Source organism: Fundulus heteroclitus, chromosome 9 (genome assembly GCF_011125445.2).
Source record: "Fundulus heteroclitus isolate FHET01 chromosome 9, MU-UCD_Fhet_4.1, whole genome shotgun sequence".
Lineage (NCBI taxonomy): Eukaryota > Metazoa > Chordata > Actinopteri > Cyprinodontiformes > Fundulidae > Fundulus > Fundulus heteroclitus.
Genome location: NC_046369.1, coordinates 23,773,905 through 23,798,436, shown reverse-complemented (window position 1 = coordinate 23,798,436; position 24,532 = coordinate 23,773,905). Strand labels below are relative to the sequence as shown.

General features: G+C 41.1%; 2 protein-coding genes across 5 annotated transcripts in view; both read left to right on the top strand.

Moving 5' to 3' along the window:
* rxrgb (retinoid X receptor, gamma b) overlaps nucleotides 1-5,602 on the top strand; it is a 45,479-nt gene extending 39,877 nt beyond the window's left edge. For 2 of the 3 annotated variants that reach the window (XM_021317649.2, XM_012864818.3), the window contains 6 exons: nucleotides 172-350; nucleotides 1,676-1,805; nucleotides 2,194-2,326; nucleotides 3,503-3,594; nucleotides 3,680-3,785; nucleotides 5,079-5,602. In XM_021317649.2, coding sequence (XP_021173324.2) covers nucleotides 172-350; nucleotides 1,676-1,805; nucleotides 2,194-2,326; nucleotides 3,503-3,594; nucleotides 3,680-3,785; nucleotides 5,079-5,226 — 788 coding nt within the window. In that variant the 3' untranslated portion in view covers nucleotides 5,227-5,602. The remainder of the gene's footprint in view (nucleotides 1-171; nucleotides 351-1,675; nucleotides 1,806-2,193; nucleotides 2,327-3,502; nucleotides 3,595-3,679; nucleotides 3,786-5,078) is intronic. The other variant, XM_021317650.2, reaches the window with a different exon arrangement.
* A 2,016-nt stretch (nucleotides 5,603-7,618) lies between these two features.
* Nucleotides 7,619-22,937, top strand: lmx1a (LIM homeobox transcription factor 1, alpha). 2 transcript variants are annotated; one of them, XM_036141278.1, is made up of 8 exons: nucleotides 7,619-7,955; nucleotides 8,361-8,541; nucleotides 16,747-16,967; nucleotides 19,512-19,681; nucleotides 20,030-20,107; nucleotides 20,647-20,719; nucleotides 20,996-21,184; nucleotides 22,485-22,937. In XM_036141278.1, the coding sequence occupies exons 1-8, from the start codon at nucleotides 7,829-7,831 to the stop codon at nucleotides 22,625-22,627; spliced, it is 1,182 nt and encodes a 393-aa protein (XP_035997171.1). In that variant the 5' UTR covers nucleotides 7,619-7,828; the 3' UTR covers nucleotides 22,628-22,937. The 2 variants fall into 2 exon arrangements, with proteins under 2 accessions (XP_035997171.1, XP_035997170.1); XM_036141277.1 differs by having other exon boundaries at nucleotides 19,509-19,681.
* Nucleotides 22,938-24,532: the final 1,595 nt, after the last annotated feature.

The following is a 24,532-nucleotide window of genomic DNA, read 5'->3' as shown; positions in this document are numbered from 1 at the left end:
ATATTCAGCATTCCGAGACAGAAGGTCTTTATATTTTTGGCTTCTTAGTGAACCTCTTCTGAAAAAATAGAGGAAACACAGCGAAAATTCACTGACTATCTATTAAAAAAGGCTGTCAAAGGTGGGGAGTTTGAACTTAAATGGATGTCTTGTGTGTGTGTCCGTGTTTGGGTGTGGGCGTGTGCGCAGCTGTGCAGGAAGAGAGGCAGCGTGGGAAGGAGCGCGGCGAGAACGAGGTGGAATCCACCAGCACCTTCAACGAGGACATGCCGGTGGAAAAGATCCTCGATGCCGAGCTGGCCGTGGAGCCCAAAACGGAGACGTACAGCGACGGCAGCCCCGGGAACTCGGTAGGGGGCGGCGCCAATAAACGGCTACTTTGCTTTATTATGAGACTAAACCTAAGAACTAATAAAAATGGGGCCACTGTTTGTAAAATATGTACTGTGGCCACCTAATAGGATTAGGGAACTGGGGAGCAAACTACAGGTATCACAGATAGTGAAGAATCCAGTCAGTCCAAGATCAAATGAGTTTAGAGAGGAATCTCCAAACACTGATATAGGATTCCTTGACAAGATAATCAAAGGTTAGTCCTAAAAGGTTAAGCAGCTTGCAAGACTAAATCCAATTTAGACTTCCAGGTGTTATAATCCGCTCTGAAGTCTGATTCAGTTGTCTATCAAATAGGAGAAAAAAAAAGTGATCAGAATAATCTGAACCAAAACTAGCGCTTCAGTGATCGTCTGTACAGCTGGAGACCTGCAGCGCGCCGCCTTGAACTTGCCCACATGTCTTTCATGGTATTTAAACTGCAAACTTGTATGTACGCTTTGTGGGATTTTGTATGATATGCAAACACAAGAAAAGTACATAATCGTTACACCGGAAGGACAAGAATACATGCTTTTCAAATCTTTTTCACAAATATAAATCTAAAACGTGGCATTTGTTTGTATTTAGTCTAGCGGCTGAATACTCTTTTGGGGTACATCACTACCCACTACAGAGACAGATATTTGTGGCCATTCTTCTTTGCAAAACAGTCCAAACTCAATCAGACTGAATAAAAAGATAGCAGTGCCTCTGCTATCTGTCTCTTTTGACGTGGACATTTAAATCTTATCAGATGCTAAAGAATATTTTCATGCTTTTTTTAGCTTCTCAGACGTGTTGTCAGCGCATTCAGCTTGAACGTTGTGTCTTGATTTGTGTCTGTGTGCTATGTGTGGATTCTGAGTTGTTGTCTCACCAAAATGTTATTATAGTTACAAGACGACAATACAGATCCTTGATTTTTGATCTTTTTCGTGCTGTAAGGTGAATCTCACCTCGGCCTCACGTCTTTAATAGCCTCGAACAAGGTTTCCTCCGATCAGTCCGATGTGAAACGATTGAACGGGTGTTAATACTTTTACAAGGCACTGTTTTTTTTTTTTTTAAGTGTTCATTCTGGAAAGGTTCTGTCACCTTGCACCTGAAAAGAAGGATTATTTTAAGGGTCTAAAGTTGTGAACGGAAACTGCAGGTTTAGAAACTAACCAAATATAGCCCCCCCCCGCTGCTCTGACTGCGGAGCAGGTGCAACCGTGGCTATTATGAGTCACCGACGGAGCTTGCAAGCTCAGGTATTAACTACATTGTTTGGTCCTCCTCTCTCCACGGTCCCCTCCAGACCAACGACCCCGTCACCAACATCTGCCAGGCGGCGGACAAGCAGCTCTTCACCTTGGTGGAGTGGGCCAAAAGGATCCCGCACTTCTCCGAGCTCCCTCTGGACGACCAGGTCATCCTGCTCCGAGCAGGTAGGCCCGCATATACAAGCTCATGCACGCACAACAACAAAACAAGAAAATTAGATGTAAAACCAGTAAGAGAAGTATTTTTCAAATGATACACACACACACACACAGTCAGTTTGTGTCTATTTCAGGCTTTTACATTTGCTCAAGCACATTTTTGGCCAAATAGTTTAGCAGAGCAGTGAGACCGAATAGAACTGGACTATTTGCCAAAGTCCCACCAGTGTGGTTTGCAGAGCCACCCATGCTGACCCCTGCTGGTGGGAGAGCTCACACGCATGCCAGGAGTAAAAGGGAGTCGCAGAAAAGAGACGAGACACACTCAACAAATCGTACTAATGATAAAACGCATCATGTGGTCGGTTTGCCTTTGTTTTTTTTTTCTGTCCAGGCTGGAATGAGCTGCTCATTGCCTCTTTCTCGCATCGCTCGGTCACGGTAAAAGACGGCATCCTGTTGGCTACGGGTCTACACGTCCACAGAAGTAGCGCCCACAGCGCAGGAGTGGGATCCATCTTTGATAGGTAGGAAGGTTTAGGAAAGGACCAAAGAGTTAGAAGTGCAGCGACCGCTATAACTGAGCTTAGACCTCCTCCTCTGTCGGTTACATATTGTGAAGTGTAGGAAGTAAGTCTTGTATGTATAAATACCTTGATTATATTAATGGATTGGAAGAAAAAAAAAATCTGATGATATATTTTTGTTATTAAGGTCTTATGCTGGGAAGTGAAGCAGGATTCCTACATAGTCTGCTTTTATTATTTTCCTGGTATAAATAAGGATGGATAAAATAAACTATAGTACGGATGATTTATGTTTAAATTACTTCTCACATGTTTGGATTTTATACACCATTCCTTGATTTTAACATTGTACTCATCACTATTCTGTTTTTTTTTTTTTATTTAACCAATGGAAAATCAAAAAAGGGCCATTTCACAACCTGTTTTGACTCTACTTTATACAACCATTCCCTGGTTGCTTGAACTGGGTCCAGTTTAAATCCCCAAAAAATAACAAAACACTACTTTTTTCTGTACATGCTGGTGTTCATAAATGGTACTTTAAAGAATCTGCATTTAGAGCAAGTGTATCCAAACTTTTTACCGAGTGGCCCAAAAAAGTCAATTTTAATGAATTCCAAATGATAAAATTTTTTTTATTTTTTTTTTACCTTTTCTGGTGGATGAAGTTCATGGGCTGCACACATTCATTCTGAAGGCCACAAATGGCCCCTGAGGCACACCTTGGACACTCCGAACATGATCATATGAGTCCAAATGTTAGAGTGGCGCTGATCTATTTTGGGAAATATAAAAAAAAATGTCTGTAAAATGCATCTGTAGCATATATTGTCCACGCATTGGAGGCCAGTTTCAGCATTGTGTTTATTTATGATGTAATTACAGATCAATCTGTTAGGGGTAAATTACTTTGTGCACAAATGTCCAAAATGTTCTGAAAACAAACAAAAAAAAAAACATTAGAAATTTAAGGCTGAAAAGGCTTGGAGTTCTGAAACCAGTGGAGGCTTTTTGGCTCAAAACGTTCACAAAGAAGATCCAAACTCCAAAGTGTCCCATATGAACTGTCTAGGATTATTCAGCTAAGACTCAGGTTGTAAATCTTTACTGAACGCTGATTTCAGAAGATCTGTTTTTTTAAATCCTGCTAACGCCGAGATCTTTGGCCTCCGGCAGAGTCCTCACCGAGTTGGTATCCAAAATGAAAGATATGCAGATGGATAAGACAGAGCTGGGCTGTCTGCGAGCCATCGTTCTATTCAACCCAGGTCAGTACGGGCCGCGCCGCTTTCCTCTCTGCTGCCGCGGACTGTTGCGCTGAACATGTGGCCCGTGTTTGATTGTGTGTTCCAGATGCAAAAGGTTTGTCGAACCCATCGGAGGTGGAGGCGCTAAGAGAAAAAGTCTACGCTTCGTTGGAGTCGTATACAAAACAGAAGTACCCCGACCAGCCGGGCAGGTGGGAGAGACTTTAGCCACAGCAGCACATGTCACAGCATTAAGCGAGAAAAGGTTCTGGTACAGTTCACTAGACAGCTCTGACACGACAGGGTTGTAGTTATTGTGTTACTTTTAAAGGTGTTTAGAACGAGAGGACACGAAATGTTTCAGCCAATTAAAGGGAAGCCATCTGGGGAACGACATGCCAACTTTATAGAGTTCTAGTTAGTGGTTTTGATGTTGTGTGCAAATGTTAAGAAATGTTTTTATAGACATTAGTCATATTCTGAGGACCAAGTGTCTTAGAACGTTTTCACATTTGTCTTCTCTACATTTTGCTACACTTACAGCCACAAACTTCAATTAGGATTTAATGTGATAGACCACAGTAAAATAGTGCCTCGTGTTGAAGTGGAAGGACAATGATACATGTTTTTTTTTATGGCTTTTACCAACTAAAAAGTTTGCCATTTGAGTTTGTATGCAGCCTCCCTGACTCCATACTTTGCAGAATTCGTGGTTACACGTCCACCTTTGTTGAGGTTTGTCTCTAACGGATTTTACGTGCAGATTTTAGTCCGACTGAATGGTCAGCCTAACAGGTTTTCCTCCTCGTCGCCCCGTATCTCGTTCTCTCCATGTTCCAGACCAACTGTTACCGGTTTCCCTGCCTCTGCTGAAGAAAGCAAGCCCACAGCATGATGCTGCCAACAACCATGTTTCATAGTAGGCATGGTGTGTTTGGGGCGTAGTGTTAGCTTTTCGCCCAGTAAAGCATTTTGCATGTGGGCTAAACAGCTAAATTCTGATACAACTTGATCAAACCAACTCCTTCACATGTATGCTTTTGCATGGCTTGTGGTAAACTTTAAAGGGAACTTCTACCATGTGTTGGCCGACTTGCAGTCGTCCATTTCTCCCTGTCCTGTCTGCTGTGGTCCTTTTGCCTTCGTGGTGCTGTCTGTTAACTAATCTGAGGCCTTCACAGAACAGCTGTGGTTAGGCCGAGATCCAATTACACCCCGGGCGACCCTAATTACTAATTAGGTGACTTCTAAAGAGAATTGGTTGAACTGGATCAGAGTAAAGGGGGCTGCTTACAAATGTAAGCCACCTTTCCGCCTTACAGTTCTGCTCTACTTTGTGTTGGTCCATTTCACACAAAAAAACAACAACAACAATGAAACGCATTGATCTTTGTTGTAAAGCGTCATGTTACAAGAAATTTGTGGCAATTTTTAAGGCTTTCGGGCGAAGAAATAAATCACAGTGTACATTTTATATGTCTAACACTTTTTTTGATTGTTTGCAGGTTTGCCAAGCTGCTTCTGCGCCTGCCGGCTCTGCGCTCCATCGGTCTCAAGTGTTTGGAGCATCTGTTCTTCTTTAAGCTAATCGGGGACACGCCCATCGACACCTTCCTGATGGAGATGCTGGAGGCTCCCCATCAGATCACATGACAGCCGAACTGCCCTTCCCTCCCCTGTAAATACTTCCACCTTGTGAGCGACGTGAAGATGGAATCAAACAAAAGACTTGATCGAAACTGTAAAGCAAGCTATTTTCTACCAAGTAAAACTATACGATTAAAATAACTGTGACGTTTTCCCGTTGTTGGGAAGGCTACCCCGTATGCACACAAATTCTGATAGAGGTGGTAACATATTTTGTAAATAGATAATTTCTTGTACTTGTTTTAAAAAGCATCTCAATGCAATTTAAAGAGGAATTGTATTTCATTCTAAGAGGAAGAAAAACAACAACAACAAAAAAAAACATTTCATAAAAGAACAAGTTTAAGGCTTCTTACAGAATAAAGTTATTTAAAAGCTAAGAGAAATGTGTTGCTTGTTTGTGTTATTCTCACTGATCTGCTCTGATGTTTTCCGATAAAAAGTAAAGATGATCCTGATCACCTCTTCGCATTTCCACGTTTTGTCCACTAGGGGGCGCCAACGAAGCGTCTTACAATATTTTTATTTAGTCATCATGGGTTTGCAGACTCCTGCGTCTTCTTCTTGCTTCATGGTTTAGCTGCAGGACACCAAGGAGACATTAAACGTCATTAGGGAACATTTTGCTGGGATTATGTGTTTGGTGGGAAGAAAATGAATGGAAAAACTGCTGACAAGTGAGAGAAAATTAACTGGACAATACATAAAAGTTTTTGATGGTTGTTAAGTATCAAGACTTTGATGCAAAAGGTGGATGCAACTGCTCTCTTTTGGCTGCACCTTGATTCACTTTTACGATGATGTGGGCCAACAGGACAGTGTCAGTTTTGGTGCTCCTTCACAATTTTCTTCTACGTGTGCAGATCGTCGCCCCCCTTATCTACATGAACACAAAGCTGTTGTTTCAAAACAATATCCCTATTTGTCCTGTCTAAACAGGGTTCTCACAAACATGGCATCATTTTTAGAAATGTCTTCATTCCTTCAAAATCATGACCCTAAATGTTAAACCGAGTACAGCTGTTGTGAAAACTACACCAAACCTTTTTTATGTTGATTTAACGTAACCCGGCCACTGACATGGACAGAAAACGCTAAAGAATTCATGCAACGTGTTGCATTTCATCTAGAGGTTTGGATATGATCATTTTTAAACAGTTGTGTTGGCCTGTTGGTTTTTTACAAGGACGTCCAATGGATCAAACCACTTCACCAGAATCGGGCTGAAAGCTTTCTTTGGAAAACTTTAGAATTTTCTGTCTTTAGTGCACATAAACAGAATATTACTGGGTTTGCAGGCTATACGCCCGGTTAAGCTGTCGGTAGGCCTAGCCCCACGTAGGCCCCCACATAGGCTCTTTTAAAGTTGTAGCTAATCATTGACTGGATCTTTTTTCCTTCTCAGTCTTTTCAATAAGAATCTGTTTCATTGCTGCACTGGAACTTGCAAGAAAGGCATCTTCAGAGGCAGAGAGGCTAAAATAGCAACTATTCCATTAAGGGGGCTATATATATATATATATATATATATATATATATATATATATATATATATATATATATATATATATATATATATATATATATATATATAGGTGTGTGTGTGTATTCAGAAAAAAGCTAAAATATAGAAGGTGTTTTTTGTGCTTGATTCATAATTCTACTTTCAAGTCGTAGTTTTGAGCTCTTCGTCGCGTATCTTCAGTATAGAAAGTCAGAAGAATCAGGAAAAACCATTGAAAGACAAGGGTCAGTCAAAACCTTTAACTGGTAATGTGTGTGTATATATCTTTATAAGTATACAAAGCAAATACATTTATACGCATCTTAGTTTTTAAATCCTGCATTTGATTAATTGCAGTTTTTAACAATGCCTCCCAACTACCAGCCTGGTTTAACAACATGGCTTTTACTCCAGATTGCAGCTTTCAATATTTCTTGGATTCCTGGGAAATAAGAGCATAACCAAACATGATCTGTTCGAATAGTTTTTATTAGCATAAACAAGATGCTGCAGTGTAAAAAAAAAAAAAAAATGACCCAGAGATTCATGAATTCATTTACAAAAATAAACACATTCGTCTTACAAACTTATTAAATGGTTAAATAGAACGTTTTTGATATTTTATCTATCTATCTATCTATCTATCTATCTATCTATCTATCTATCTATCTATCTATCTATCTATCTATCTATCTATCTATCTATCTATCTATCTATCTATCTATCTATCTATCTATCTATCTATCTATCTATCTATCTATCTATCTATCTATCTATCTATCTATCTATCTATCTATCTATCTATCTATCTATCTATCTATCTATCTAATGAGCAACAAAAAAAGATAGTGCTGCTTCCTCAGAGGAATTCAGAGTGGAGAAAGTAGGAGACCGCAGGGGGAGAGAAAGTGGCAGAGGGAGGAGGGGGGACTTGGAGAGAGGTAAGCTGCACCTGCACATGGAAGAAGTCTCTCCGGCTCTCTGTTTCTTTCCCGTTCTCCGCTAATAGGATAATTGACAGAGCTGCGCAGTGCTTTTTGCTGGATGAGCGTGGACGCATGTAGGGGTCTCTGAGCGGAAGCCCCGCGCAGGGAGAAACTTTTGATGCGCGGCTCTGCTCTCAGCAGCGCGCCGCAGCAGCAGGACTCCAAACGCCAGAGATGCTCTGACAAGAAGAGGAACTTTGTGAAACAAAGTACATTTTTGCCGTCGAGAAATCCGCATATTACAGGTAAAGTGTGTTATTATAACCATTTAGTGGGTTATAACTCAGACGCATGAGTTCCAAAAGTTCATTAGATGCGCTTTCTCTTGTGTGTAAACTTCTCAGAGGATTACCAAAAAAAAAATCCCTGTATATCACTGGAATTGTGATTTTTTTTTTCTTATTTTTGTTGTAACATGTCAGTATGATGTTAGGATTTATTTTGGCTTATATGGCAGTAATTACAATTGACAGTCAAGCAGCGAATAAATCAAAGGCAATTCTGACGATTTTGTTGAAATCCAGCATGTCCCGGCTGATGACCGGCGGATGAATTTTGGGGCTATTTCGTTTTTTTCACATCCCCTTCTAAAACGCCGATGTTGTTAAAAACCCACTAATCAGAGGATCTACCCCCCTTAAATCCTGCAGGCATGGATCAGAAGGCAGTGTGCGCCGGATGCCACCGGCCGATCAGAGACAGGTTCCTGCTCAGAGTCAGCGACGGCCTCTGGCATGAGGAGTGCGTGCGGTGCGCGGCGTGCGGGGACCCGCTCAGGAACTCCTGCTTTCTGCGGGACCGCAAACTTTTCTGCAGGCGGGACTACGCGGAGTGAGTGCAAGAACTTCATCTTTCCTTACTAAAACTTTTTTTTTTTAACTCAAAAGTCGCCATTTTCAAACTGGCCGCAGATCCAAACCACAGCCTGGTTAATATAATAATGTATGATTGTCTGCGGACAAACTCTTGCAGTTCGGGTTCAAAGCAACTAAATAACCTACCTTTAATCATTATTACGTGATAATTATTTTCAGCCAATTATAATATATTTAAATTTCCGTGTTAACATTCTAAATAATGTTAGGCATCATTAATCTGTGCTAACAGAGGTTTCATGAGGCAGCAAATTTAAAGGCATTCTCACCCCCTAGACTCCCTTCTGCTTTTGTTTCAACCACAAAATATATATTTTTTGTAGGAATTTTACCTTTCAACATATGTCTGTACCATCCTCGCACATCTAGATTTGGTTCCCTCTATCCTCCCATTAAGTCTCAGCTTTTTGTGTGGCTGCTGAAGAAAATCCTCCCCGCAGCATGATGCTGCCACCACCATGTATCACTGTAGGGTGGGTGGCTCCTAAATAAAGGGTGCAGTGTTAGTTTTAACCACAGACAGCATCTGGTAAGCTGGCCAAAAATATCCAATCCTGGTCTCATTTAACAAGAGGGGCATATTTTACATGTTTACCTGGTCCCGTATCAGGTGGCTTTCTTCAAGCCACTCTTCCATGAAGTTCACATTTATGGAGAGCAGGGCTAATAGTTGCTCCCATCAATAGATGGTCACACCTAAAACTGTGGATATTTAAACAATTTTATAACCCAACCCACCTCTAAGCTTCTCCCCTGGCTTCCTCCTTGGTCTGTTTGTTCAGTGACGCTCTCCAAAAAACATCTGAGACCTTCAAATAACAGCTGGTTTGATGCTGAGATTAATTACAGACAGGTCACTAAATGGAGTCATGAAGGGCTTATGTACTGGGTTTTATTCCGGGGAATCTGAGGAAAAGAGGCAGAACACTGAAGTTTGTGTTTTGACAAAATGGGAAAAAGCTCAAGGAGTATGTGTATTTTGCAGGGCGCTGTGTATAACCATCTAAATTACGTATTCCTTATATCTTACCTTATAGTTTACAAGGGAACGTTTTCCTTTTATGTCCATTTCCTTAAAGCCAACAGTCCCGACGTTTATCCAACTTACCCAAAACTTCCATAGTCCACATCTTTAAAAAAAAAAAATAAAGTCACTGATGGGCCCATTCCTAGCACATATTCACGCACTCGGTATGTAATAGAAAAGTATGCAACTTAAATTTTTACGTCAGTGCAAAACTAAAAAGTTATACTAACAGAACGTTGGGGGGTGATCTAGAAATTAGATTGCACCCACTAGATAACTACATTAGCCCTCTGATGTGTCACATAATGAACCCATTTTTTTCTAGTGGGAGTCAAACAAAAATCCAGTTTGTGATTAGTCGACATCTTCTCCATCCTGTAAATGTCCATTGTCCCATCAATCCAAGCGGCCGTGGTTGGATTCTCTTGAGTTAGCCACTTCTTCGTCAGTGTGTTTTTGCTTGCTGCTAAGAAGATACCCAAACAATGTTTGTCCTTCTTTTCCCAATCCTGTGATATGTATCCAAAGTTTACCGTCTTTATCCCAAACAGGAAGGTACATTTAAAAATGTCCCGTAGAGCAGCAGGAATTTCTATCCGGTGATTTTTTTTTTACAGAATGTGAACGGGTTTTGCATGCTGGTTTCACCATCGTCCACGTCTTGACCTTGATGAGGAATGCATGTGTTGGTTTGTGTTCGACTGTGTAAAAGGGAGATACAAAAGACCGGGGGCAGATTCAATGAAGCGTTTTACACATTCGGACAATAAACAGGTCTTTGTGGCTGTGCTTTGCAGAGGTTTTCGCCTGTGCATCATGACTTTAAGGAAAGTTGGCCAGGTGAGCGGAGAGAGCAAGGTGACTGCAGGGTGGGCGGGTGGAGAGGGAGCGAAGGGAAGCTATTGTTTACTGCACATCACCCCAGACAACACACGCACAGTAACGCCATCGCACCTTCACGCGCAACCAGGGGTACGGCTCAGCTGACACATTGTCAAAATGTGTTAAGATGTTGAGGACCATCCGTGTGGCAACTGCAAGCTGGGGAAAACATATGGTCCCCTCCCCACCTCTCACACCTCCCTCGGAAAAAAACAAAAAAAAACTTCCTTCCTCGTTCCTGTTTACCCACCACCCCATCTTCACATTCTTCCTCGAAGCTGCTCTCACCCAAACAAGAGCACACGCCGAAAGGCATCAGCCCAGATTGTTCCTGAACCGTTTAGCAATGGTCGCCCAGCCAAGAAGGCCACCAAAAAATGTTTGTCCAATCGGTAAAGCTGTCCAGTTGTCCTCAGTAATGCTGTCAAACACTTTTAGGAGGGACACTAATCTGTAAATTCTATTAATGCTTTTGCAATGACTGGAAATAACACTTAATTCGGGCCAAAGCCAAAATCCGACATAGCATCAAGATGACGGTTCAGATCCAAAGTGTAGAGCAAAGAGGTAATTAGCAGAGCAGAGCCATATGTCAGAGGGTCTGGTGCATCCCTCGCAGAGAGACGGTGCGGATGGTGTGAACTTATTTTGGGGGACAGTGCGCTCCAGGAGCCCTGGCGATATGCGCGGTGGCATCTGGAAATCTCTTCCTGCAGCAGCCCCCGAGTTGAGCAACGGGACGAGGTCCAGTCGACCGTGAGATATCTGAGCTGATCAATTAGCAGGAGGCCTGGTGCCAAAGCTCCACCTCTGAAAGCACCTCCTCCCGCCTTCTCCTGCCCTCTCCACTTCCCCCACCGCCCTGTCTGGGTGACGCATATTGGGCACCGCTTTTGTCCTCGATGAGTGTTTTAAAATGTGTGCCAGAAACGGCTCACCAGACAAACGGCGTCCCGCTTCTCCAGTTCTCAAGATGCAGTGTGATTTTTTTTTTTTTCTTCTCCATACTGAGACAACATTTGTCTCTTACCACATGCTGGATCTTCTGTCTGGATCTGGCTTCTTTTTCTGCGCTCACGGTGGCAGCCAGAGGAGTGTGTTAGGAGTCTGAACGGCGCTATAAGATATAAAAGTGTTTTCTGTAGTTAAACTTACAGAAAGTTACAGGTAATGGAGAACGTTCTTGCAAAATGTAATTGAAAGAATAAAACTAAAACATAAAGCCAGCAGATGAACAAATGTATATCACATAACTTTTCAAATGAAATCATAGAATAGCTTTATTCCTGGACTTAAAATAATTACAAAGAAAAAAGTACATTTATATTAAGATAAAAATGATAATTTATGTAAATACTCTTATTGGAAAGTCCCGTTAAAGCAACATTCAGTAAACTTGTTTTAGGGGTCTGTTGTTGTCCTCTAATTTCACAAGATATTTTAGTGCATTTATTCATGTCTTTGTCATTTTTTTAAATTTAGAGGTAGAATGTTAATATTATGGGTTGTACAGTATTCTTCTGACACAATCACACAAATAACAGTTGCTTATTTAAAAGATAATGCAAAGCTTTACAAACTATTGAAGACGAGATTGCTATCTGTGATTAAAGTAACCTTTGGAATCACAGATTGTATTTTTTCAATTAGAACAAAATAAACTGACAGGATTTTAAAGTACATTGATCATCAAATTAGATATAACTTAATGGGTTGCAGTTCTGTACACATAACCATGTTGATTTGGAAATAAAAATGGGAGAATGTCATTAAAAAACTTCTACATTGCTTTTGGAGTCCCTCCAAGATCCGTGTTAGGAGCACAGGTTCTTCATACTGCGCACAAAAATATTTATGAACAAGCAAAATGCTGTTACAAACTTGTTTTAGAGCATTTCTTTTGTAAAGTAACGATTCAAAACAGTTTTGCCAAGTTTGAATAAAAAATAAATTAAAATGATAATCAGTGGATTATAAACATTTAAATAAAAACATTAACCTTGAATGCAATTATAGTATGTAAACTGAAACAAGTGTATGCATTTGTTGAATAGCAAAACAAAATAGTATTATTGCTTTCAGAAAATTATTTATAACAAATCGGGGGGTGTAAAATATGAAATGTTAAGTATAATTTTAAATAGATAAATAATGCATTTTCCTAACATGTAAAATCGTCAATTTTTCTATTTCTAATTTGATAAAAAAAAAACTCAGGGATTGTCTCAAAATAACAAGATTGTCCCTAGAACTTGTAGTTTGAAAACTGCTTTATGAAAATAAGACATTCATCTCATTTTATATTCTGTGTCTGATGTAGCAGTTGCCACTAAAGATTGACAATAATGGTCTTCCATAGTAATTCTTAACCAAGTCGTTTTTTTACTTTACACGCACACTCATTTTCAGAATAAGGTAAAATATTTCAGCCCTTTTTTTGTGATATAACACCAACATTTTCTATACTTGTAAATTTAGATTTGAACTTGTTCTGTTTAAAAAAAAAAAACTCATTATATTCTAACTGATGAGCCCAGCCTGAAACAGAGTGGGGCCATTCAGCACATTGGTGAGAGGTTTTAAAGTATTACTTGCAGGTGAAAATGAGTGAAGCCATGAACAATTAAGATAGTTGTACACAAACCACTAGAATCCTAACCCCCTTAATGAATAGGCAAAAAAGCACATATAGATGTAAAATGAACATCATCTCTACATGTACACACCACATTCAAACAGAGACATATTGTACATGATTATCACTTATTAAAATAAGATGGGGTGAGGAATATGTGAACTTGTGATCTTTTGGCTTTTACATTGTAGAACCAGTAGATTCATTAAATCAATTAGTTCAATTAGTTCTCAGCGAAGCGATGGATTACATGCAGCAAGCCGCTGTATCATTTATTAAAATAGCAGTCCTGTCAGACAACAGGAGGTTTGGTCTGGTTGGACTGTCAGTATACAGGTTACCTAAATGGCTCAGTGGACTGGACAGCAGATTGGTCTTCAGATCTGCACCGTGACTGGTGGTGCACTTGACCCGTAGATGCATATCTGATATGTTTCCTGTGTTGCTGAGTGTGTTCAGCAGAGGATCCAGTATAACCTGATCCAGAAACTGGATCTCTGCACGTCCAGCAGACCAGCGGCCCGTTTGCCCGACTGTCAAAGGTCAGCTCCGAGGTCACGGCAAGAACAATGAGCCGGTGTAGCGTTATTCTTTTTTTTTTTTTTTTTTTTCACACAGTGCATCCACCTCACAAGTGCCCTATATCAGTGTTGAGGAGTGCAATACTCTGCTGACATATTTCTCTATAACCACCATGTCACTAATTGGTCTTAATCCAGCGTGACTGAGTGTTCCCGCTCGCCCGGCTTAGTCGCAGGGCCAATCATGTCAGCGGAAACACTGAAATATTAAACATCTTGAGCTGCTCCATAAGTATTTGAGGTACTCTTGCCTTTGCATTACTGATCTCTTAAGACAACAAGGGCTAATAGGGCGAACTGGACTCGGAGTGTAATGGAACGGCGATTCTCGAAACAAGAAATGATCTCAAAACATTAATGCCCGAAGTTTGCTCTCTGCTGACATCCATGATTAGCATCACAGGGAGAGATAAGCTCGGTGTATCCCGGAGACCCACAAACACTCCGGGTATTTTTCCCAGCCACACTCCGTTTGATATATTTGGGCAACGCACAGTTGTGTCACCGCAGGAATGCGCATACCACAGATGGTATGTTGGCCGTTTTAAAGCCCACATCGTCAGCGCTGAGGGACAGACGGCTCTGGCGGGTCAAGTAGGGCGACGGGCGAGCCTCTGGGACCTGTGTCCACCGTTTCCAGAGTAACAGCGAGAGGTCCCAGCAATGTTTGCCTTTAGGATGCAGGAGCTGTGGAGCACTTGACAGGGATCCTCCATCAGGAGTGTTTGTTTTGTCTTTACTTTCAGTCTGTGTTGGTTTGTGAATACTAAGCAAAATGTATATTCCAAACGTCCCAAATATTAAGTGCACTTTATTTCCCCCCCAGGATAGTTAAAGAGAAATACTAGAACACACTACAATATAGTTTACTTAAAATGGTCATAAAGTTTAATATGTTTTTTATGTTGGTGTCTAGCTTAATAAATTTTTCTGCATGGTGAAAATGCTCGGAAAAGGTAAAAAAAAAACATCATCTTCTACCATGAACAACAACATCCAATAAAATCATTCAAATTCAATAATATAAAAAGGAAAAAGTTTAAACTAGATAGTAGCATGCACTCCATATAAACACATAACCTTATTTTTCACTGTTTGACACAAAATCAGATTAAGCCTTTCCTGATTAATCCTAGATTTCCAAAAAATGTAATTGCTGAAATACAATAACAACATACCTAACTTTAAAAAAAAAAAAATCAGATTACTATTTATTTAAACAGTTTGGGGAAGCTCAGATGATGATATCATGACTGTTCAAGCTTTTAAAAGGTTGATTCACAACATTTTAGTTAAATAAATAGTGGAACACCTGTAAATGTAGGCAACGCCTCAGACAAAAGAAATTGGCCAAGACATCAGGAAGACAATTGACTGTTGGTTCATCCTTGGGTACAATTCACCAATACCAAAAGTCGCTGTGTTCAGATATAAAAAGCATAACAGAATGTCCAGCTGTACCACTGAGGAGGGAGACGTCTGTGTCCCAGAGATAAATATGTCTTGGTGCAAAAGTTGCTCAAAAACGGGGAAGATTGGAAGCCTGAGAACACCGTCTCAACTGAGATACGGGGGTGGCAGCATCATGCTGAGGGCTATTTCGCTTCAGGGTGGACTGAAACGCCTCACAACATAAATGGCACGTTGAGGAAAGAATAGTACGAGTAAATAATGAAACAACATCCCAAGACATCAGTCAGGAGGCTTAAACTTGATCACAAATGGGTCTTCCAAAGGGGCAAGGAGCCTAAGCATAGGCATACCACCAAAATTAGTTACAAAGTTGTTTAAGAAGAGCACGCACCGTGTTTCGGAGTGGCCATCACAAAGCCATAATCTCAGTCACATAGAATATTTGTGGGAGGAGGTGAAAAGGTGCGGGTGCACAAGGAGGCTCGCTAACCTGATTCAGTCACACCGGCTCTGTTGGATAGAAAGGTACTGTGAGAAGCTTCTGGAAGGAGATCAAAAACATTTGACTCAAATCATACGTTTTAAGCAAATGTATGCAAATTCACAAAAAATATATATATATATCTTTCGTTATTCTGGTTTTTAGCAAATAGGCTTGAGGCTTTGTCTGTCTGTACAGTTTATGTAAATATATTGTGTCAACTCTACACAAAGTTTATCTGCAATAACTTTCCTGATTAAACAAAAAAGCATTGTACTTCAGTAACTGTATCACATACTAGGTCATTAATCATCAAAGTTTTATGTGCAATAGATTTTGCTTGGTCTCAGGAAAATCAGGGCTAAATAAACCAAAGACATTATGATACCCTTTGCATTCTATAATATTAAAAAATAAAGCCCTCTCTTCACTCTCCTTGTAGGGAAAATGCAGTATTTTTAGGTGAAAAAAAAGGGGGGGGGGCGCGTAGACTGTCACTTTCTCATGCCTCTTCACTGACTGGTGACCCAGTCAGGTCTGGAAACAAACGGCAGCTCCGGGATGATGACGCATCATCCTGCGTGACAGACCCAAAATGTGGCCGTGCCAACTGGAGGACAATGGTCCCGCTGCTCGGGGGCCGGCTCTGCCTTTGTCCAACATTGGTTAAGCAGACTTAAAGATAATTCCACGGATAATTCCTGGGACCGGCGGCTCAGTCTCTCCCACCAGGAGACCTGATTCCCCCCCTCAGCCTGGAGCCATGGCCTGCCGAGAGCCTTTTCTCCCGAGCCCCCAGGAGCACAGCCTCGGACACAGCAGTCGGAGCCACGGCAACAGTCTCTCAGGGCTGAGCCCACCAGTCCTGGTTGCCAGGCGCTAAGATACACACCCGACACACTGGGGGTATGTGTCTAAATGGTTCGGGGCAGGAGGGGGAGGAAAGGGGAGAAGTCAGGCGCTGGTGGTGCTTTTGAGTGACAGCTAGACTCAGCAACATTCCCCAGGTCAAGAAAGTCTATTTGTTTCTCATGAAGTCCCGTTTTACTGAGGCGCAAGGAGGCCCGGAGGACCTAAAGCAAACAAAAGCACAGCTACCGGGAGTCCTCTGTGCGTGCCCACTCATACCTGCTTCTCTGCAGTCTGTTCGCAGTCCGGTGCGGGCGCTGCGCGGAGGCCATCTCCCCCGCAGAGCTGGTGATGCGAGCAGGGGCCGCCGCATTCCACCTGCGCTGCTTCACCTGCAAGGTCTGCTCCTGCCGCCTGCAGACCGGGGACCGCTGCGTCCTCAGGGAGGGACAGCTTCTGTGCGCCAGAGAGGACTACCACCAAGCTCTGGCCAGTCCAGCATCTTCAGATACAGGTATACAGTTTGGATGCTCGATGCCGCTGCTCTTTCGCCGAATGTTAAAGATAAACGTGTTCTGTACGTTAGCTTCAGGGGTTGTTGAAACCGGAATGCACAAAATCACGCAGCTGGCTAAAGCGGGCAGCAGCTTTTGAAAAGCAGACAATATACAGGTATAATTTACTTAGGCTCACATGTATTATTGTTCATGTTTTATGTATTGTCATAAATAGATCGATTATTTTATATTTAGGTAATGCTTACTTCAATTAATTAGGCATAAATATTTCAGGATGAAAAATACATTTTAGTTACTCATCGTTTATTTATTAAAAAGCCATTGTATTTCTCATATTGCTTACTCTAAGATAGTTGTTGAGCATTTTTTTTTACTAATAATAATAGATTAAGACCAAAAATATACGACAGATAGATGCAAATCAAAGTTTTTGTTTGACCAAAACACTTCTTTTGGCTGGAAGTAATATTAACATTCAGTAGTTTCACAGCCAGCACCCTGACTTGAATCGAATTTAGAATCGGTGGATTGAGCGAAAGATTAGGGTGCTGGCAAGAGGGCCCTCCAACCTCACAGACTTCAAGAGTTTGGGGATGAACTTGAATTCATTCAGAAAGCTAGTGATTATCGATCTTAAGATGGATTTAAAAGCTGCGATAACAGTAAACATTTTTCTATCCTTTACTGAGCAGGGTGTTAATTATTTTAAATATACTGTTAGTAATAATATGTAAATAAAGACAGATGCAATTTTTTTTTAAATTGATACTCGTTTTCTGTTGTTTTACTATCCTTTGAGAGAGTCCAGACTAATTTCCTGTCAGAAACAAACTTCTAAGTTGAATTTTATAGAATTATGATGCATAAATGTATATATAGATGCTTCATGCAACACTGGATATGACGACAGGCTCAAAATAAAGGCTGTCTGTAGTAAGAATGATTGGATTGCAAAATAAACACATTCAATGACAAAGTGTGACTTTGATCTAATCAGGAAATCCATATTTGATAGAATCTGCATCATACCTGCATTTAGACATGCTGAATTAGCTGAGGCAAACAAACTTCTTCTATTGTGTCAAATGAGAGTCTGCGTCGCAGGGCATTATTGCCACCTGCTGTCACCGAGTAGGAATAGACGTGCCGATGATTTTTAATTTCTTGAACTTATTTTTTTTTTTTGCCCGTCCAAAGACCCTCAACCCACTGAAAACAGGTCTGAAACCCAAATTTATAGGTGAAACCAAATTTATAGAGGAGCACCCCCACGGCATGATGCTACAACTACCACGTGTCACCATGGGGTCGGTGCGTTCAGGGTGATGTGCGGCTTTAGGTTTCCACCACACAAAGTGTTTTACATGTAGGGAAGAAGGTTAAATATCACAGTATAACAGTGTGCCTTCTTCCACATGTGTGCTGTGTCCCCTGTCTGGTAGGTAAGCAGCACCTCTGTCTTGCTATCTTTCCATAATGATCAGATTTCTGGAATGCACCACGGCTGGTTGTCCTGTTGGCAGATTGGCCCACCTGAGCTGCGGATATCTCGTGGATTCCTCAGTTGCTTCTCTGTTTAATACTCTTCTCTCTCAGGCTGACATTTTACTTTTAAATGATGGATCAAACAGCGCTCTGTAAGAGGTTCAAACATTAGTATATTGTTTTAGAACCTCACAAGTTTTAGCCAGCATCACAACTTTATTCCTGACAAGACTGGTCTTCATTAGTTTTAGTTTTTGTTCTTTTCTAATTTGAATCAACAGTCGTTCTTGCTTTAAGTTTAAATTACCCAAAAGCAGATCCACGCAGAACTGTTCTCTGTTTATTAATTAAGTGACTTCTGTTAGCATTTGGTTGGTTGGATTTTATTCATGGGCGTCAAAGTAAAGGCGATGGCAGAGCAAATGCACAGTATGGTTTTGATTTTTTTAATTGTAACGTTCAAAATGATTTGATGGTTTATGGTGGTCCACAAAATTATTTTTTTGTAACACCACAAAAGTTGACGTCTTACATCGTACTGTATAAAGCAATAGTGCCTTGAGTTTTTATCAGAAGAAAGCGAGTGAAATCCACGATGGATTCTGAATAAAATAAAAGTAGTGATGCAATCGACTGATTTTGACAGACCTTCAAGAGAACATAGTTTTAAAGTCCAATAGGTCCACCCAGATGCATTATTTTTCTTGAAATTTGCCAGACACATTTCCTGCTTCTTTGCTAAAAAAAATTAAAAAATACTTTAAAATTGTCCCTTTTAGTTGAGATGTTATTTCCTCAAAATCAGAATTTTATTCACAAATGTTTTGATTAAATGTGGCCCCTGTAATTTCTGGGGCCACAATGAGTTGCTAAAAAAAAAAACTTTATGGGATATTCATAAATTTTCAACAATGCCAGTCAATGAGACGACCAAGCACTACGGTTTCCTTCACCTGCTTGCAAATGGGTTCCTCAACAATTCAAATCAGCACCTTGGAGTTTTGCTTGGTAAAAGTGTGTTAGCTGGCACTAAACTACACACGTCGTCCCAGCAGGTAAAAGTGACAATGATGAAGAGGAGGAGTCGGGGCGGGTCACACGCAGACTAGGTGGCGCAGATCATCCAGAAACCAAACGTCCCAAAAGACCTCGCACTATTCTGACTACCCAGCAGAGACGGACTTTCAAGGCTTCCTTTGAGGTGTCATCGAAGCCGTGCCGAAAGGTAGGGAGCTTGTTCTTCGTTTGCATTCAGTGTGGGAGAACACAAGCGACTGCATTCGCTGCACCGGATTTGGGCTTATCTCACACAGATGACACAGGGATGTTTCAACTGTCTTTTCGATTTAAAGTTGGTGATTTACAATTTGAATACCCAAAGCAGATTTGTCTTTAATGAAATCCAAGAGCATTTCAAATGTACCGTGTGTCCTTTGTGTTTTATTTAGACCGGTGAGAGCATACAGAGTTTTTTAACCTTCAAATGTCTAATCATCTATCATCTTATTTTTTACTTTTCTAACCCTGCTTTATGTTTTTTTTTTCCTGCTACCCACCTGAATCTTAATCCAAGGTAAGGGAGACCTTGGCAGCGGAGACTGGCCTGAGTGTCCGGGTTGTGCAGGTCTGGTTCCAGAACCAGAGAGCTAAGGTAAGCACACACACACACACACACACACACACACACACACACACACACACACACACACACACACACACACACACACACACACACACACACAAACATACACACACACACACACACACACACTTACATGCACTTTTAATAAAAGCAGTCTTTGTACACTGTGTTTGTAAGCCCGAGTGGAAATCAGCCCATTTATCTCTATATACAGGAAGCTGATGACATCTTGCAGAGAGATCACTGGAGATTAGACCTAATATTTCCTTGCAAAGTGAATTCATGTGTGGCTTCTCTCACTCAATGACAGATGTTCTTGACTTCACTGTTAATACCTTGCAACTGAATGACTGTGGTCATGTGCCTGGCTGCCAAGAGCAGACTGATTTTTAAAAAACGATTCTTCTTCTTCCTATTATTATTATTATTATTATTATTATTATTATTATTATTATTATTATTATTATTATTATTATTATTATTATTATTATTATTATTATTATTATTATTAATAATTTATTTTGCCTTGTGTCGACATTTTCTTTTAGATAAAGAAATTAGCCAGAAGACAACAGCAGCAGGAACAGCAGCACACTCAGGAGCAGTGTGAACTCACCACAGGTAAGTTCAGGCATAATATTGCACATCTTATCACTTGTTCCTTTAACTATTACAATTTTAGACGCACAATTTAGTTGAACGAAGGGTCTGCAGTAAAAGAGACAAAATCAGAGATACAAAAAAAACAAAACAAATCTAGATCCTGCAGCGTTAATAGGCTCTAAGAGGAGCTTAAAAAAGTCACATTTATTTTAAAGGAACAAAAAAAAAAACTCATCAATGAACGTTATAAAACAATTTCAAGCACGACCTCTGTTGATGTTCTCTGCTCTACAGTGCCCTCGTGTGGCAGCTTGACTTCAGAGAGGAAGCACCTTGGGTCATCATTTGTCCATGTTCAGCAGCAGCAGCAGCAGCAGCAGCAGATGGGGTTCACCGCTCTGGAGCAGCAGGACTGGGACACAGACCCCTTCAGACAGGGCCTGACTCCGCCCCAGATGCCAGGGGATCACATGCACCCTTACGGTAAATGCGCTCTGCAAATCAAAGCCTGTTTTATTCAATAAAAAAAAAACTTTTGTGATTTGACCAACAAAGAAAAGTTAATACATTTACTTTTTTTTTAACAAAATGTTAAAGTTTAACTTAGAAAAATTTCGCACAGCAACGAGGAATCTGAAATTAGGTTAGCTTCTGCTTCCTTTTTTTGACCATTTTCTTTCTTTTTTCTGTCTTCGGATGCTTGTTGTTTCCCTAGACATAAAAAAAATCAATTATTTTGTTGTAAGGCTGTTCTCCAACAAAGTTGGAGCTAACCCAATGCAAAAGCAACCCAGAGCAGTAAAGATATCTAGCCTTTAAGTTTCTAGTTATATTTGTGAGAAATATGTTTTTTTTTTGAAGGTCTATTCATAGAAAATGTAAAAACATTTGATTCTTTAAAATTTAAATTCTCTTAGGACAGAAAAGAACTGACAAGTGAAATCATGCATTAGAAAATATTATATATATTATATTATTCGATAATATATATGCAAACAGTCCTACTCTTATGTCGTTAGGTCATTGCTGTTTATTCTACTTGAGTCCCGTTTTATGCAAACTAACTGCTGATTGTTTAGTCGGTGAAGAACAAGTTTATCTACATACATACATTTAGAAAAGGCTTAAATATACACGATTTTTAGAGTTATCTCACAAGTTATTGAGTTATTTCAATGGAACTTTGATTCCATCAAGAAGAACTAATGACCCAAATGAGTCAGAGATGACTGATTCAAAGACTTTCATGTTATTGAACCAGTTAACATAAAGGATTTAACTATTTTTTTTAAATAAGTCAAACAGACCTTTCAGTCGCCAAACGTGTCCACAACCTATCACCAGAGGCATAGATAGTATTTCCTTACTAACAATGTGTCATTGTGGTATTTAAAATATTTAATCGTTCTATCAAGTAAAGGTTTCCTAAAGTCTGAAACATCAACAATCAATCTAGTAGGATACGACTAATCATAAATTAATTCAAAGCTTTCTGAACTTCTTAATGAGGGATAAGCGATTGTTTGTATCGGAATAACTTCAACCTGTATCAATCAATAGTCCAACAAAACCTTTTAACAGACACGGCTCTGTACTCCACATGTCTTCTTTATTATCGTGGGAGCGATCTGCATTGGGTCAGAGGTTTTGCTTTACCTTAAAAGTCTGGCAAAGCCGTTGGCACTGGATAAAAAAAAATTAAAGAGAGGTCATGCAAGCACAAGGTCAAATCTGGGGCATGTGTGTGGGTACACTCCGCTGATAAGGATTTGGATCTTCACAGGTTTTCAGGGCTTGTACGGAGACGTGGACAGGGAGCCTTTGTGTCACGTTGCAGAAAACGACTGCCTCTCCCTGGCTGGATCGTCTCCGCTGACTCCCATCGACTGCCTGTACTCCATGCAGGATTCCTACTTTGCCTCCTGAGGCTGGAGTCCGGGCTCCATGGTTTATCTCTGCAGGCCATTTAAATCCGTGAATGTATTCAGAGGCGGGCCTGGGTACACTGTGATGCTGTGTAATTTATCATTTTCACTTCTTGACCAACGTCATCACGTTACTGCCTTTGCTGCGTTGCAATCCTCCTGTGCAGCACAACTTCTACCACGTGTATGAACCCTGCAAGCACGACGCTGCCGCCCTCACTTTTTGCATTTATGCATTAGACTCCTTTTATGCATGTAAATAATCACCTGCTAGCGTATTTGTATTTATTCTCACGACGTGTGTGTGTGTATGTGTGTGTGTGTATACTGTTAAAAAATAATAAAAAATATGAAACATGCATGGTTTTTCTTTTGTTAGTGTAAAGAATCTTCAGGTTACACGCAGGTCAGTCCATCCTCCTCACTTTCCAGCCCCACCTAAACGAGGGGGTCAGTGGATCTTCGTCCCCTGGCCGTTGGGTGGATCTGTAGATTGCAAAACGCGGAGCCCTCACAGTCGCATCGGTCAGCGGCAGGTGAGCGTCGCAGCCACGCCGTCCTCATCAACGATCGCATTGTGCTTCTTGCATTCTTCTGCCTCCTCTTTCTTCCAGCGGGTGAGGGAAGAGGGTGGGGTGGTGGGACCACCCAGGCACCGTGCCCGACTGGAATGCCTCCAATCCTTTGGCTGGAAGGCCGAGAAACCCCTCAGAATTGACGGGGCACCAGACAGCGGAGGGGCTGAAAGCTGTGTCAGGAGAGAATGCCCAGCGTGACGTGGAGATATGAAGCTCCGCCGTACGGATTGCCTCCTTGCCCCTGCCGTGAACCCTCTCCTGGACTCCTCTCACGTTTCCCACTATGAAATCGGACCTCGCAGAGCAGAGAGCGCAAGTCATTGGTCAGGAACAATCTAAGTGTCTGTCAGCGTGGCGATCCGCTGCCAAGCAGAGAGCTAAAGAAGTGTGCAGCAGAGAATATCTTTGTGTGAGTCCCTTTGTATTTGTATCTGCTCCAAGTATCTGCTGGCATTTGCATGAACGCGAGCTCGCGTGTGTAAGGAGGAGCAGCACTGTTTTTCCTCAAGGGGAGAGGTAACTTGTGTCTTTGGGTAAAAAAGAACGAGAGAACGGATGAACGTGCTTGTGAGCGTTTGCACAGAACACCGGCAGCAGGCGTAGGATAAACACACACAAAAAAAAGAAAAGTTAAAATGTGATCATACAGTCACAGCAGGTAGCAATAACCTCATTATTATCATGATGGTAGCCAAACAGTTTCCTGTCAGCGGTTGGTTATTAATTGCACCCCTCGTGCCAACCACAGGCCACAAACCCTCCGTCTCTTAACTGGTATAATTGGCTTCATGCTGCTGCAGCACCAAGACAGATGCACATGCTTTCCTGAAGATGTTCCAGCGCTTTCACCGGCGAAAGGAGGAGTTTTTGTAGCAACGGATAAGAGGGTAAAACAACAAAAGAAGGATTTTATGCAGATCAGATAAACACAAAAAGGCACATTCTTTCACTTTGTTTTAGTTATTCTGTTTTTTTTTTTTATTATGTCCTTCAAATGCTTAATTTTACATATATTTTCTTTGTATGTCTAAACTTGGGTCAGACATTTTGGGTATGCCACCATGAGTTTTTACAGTTTTGGACCATTTCTCCTGGCAGAACCAATGAAACTGGGTCAGGTACTGGGGGGCCTTACTCACACACACATTTTTATTGGGCTTAGATCGAGGCTCTGTGATGGTCTTTAAAAACCTTGACGTTGTGTCCTAAAGCTACTTTGTGAGAGCCGTTTGTGCCGAAGCCTTCACTTCCATGACGCAAAACACCCAAACATGATGCTGTCACGCCTGGACTTTACAGCTGGGGTGGCGTTCTCACAATTAGGCTTT

Excerpts from the sequence above, each read along its gene's own strand:
- lmx1a (XM_036141277.1), top strand. The coding sequence starts at position 7,829 with ATGCGCGGCTCTGCTCTCAGCAGCGCGCCGCAGCAGCAGGACTCCAAA. Across the intron at positions 19,682-20,029 it reads CATCGAAGCCGTGCCGAAAG|GTAAGGGAGACCTTGGCAGC; the intron begins GTAGGGAGCTTG and ends TCTTAATCCAAG. Across the intron at positions 20,720-20,995 it reads GCAGTGTGAACTCACCACAG|TGCCCTCGTGTGGCAGCTTG; the intron begins GTAAGTTCAGGC and ends TCTGCTCTACAG.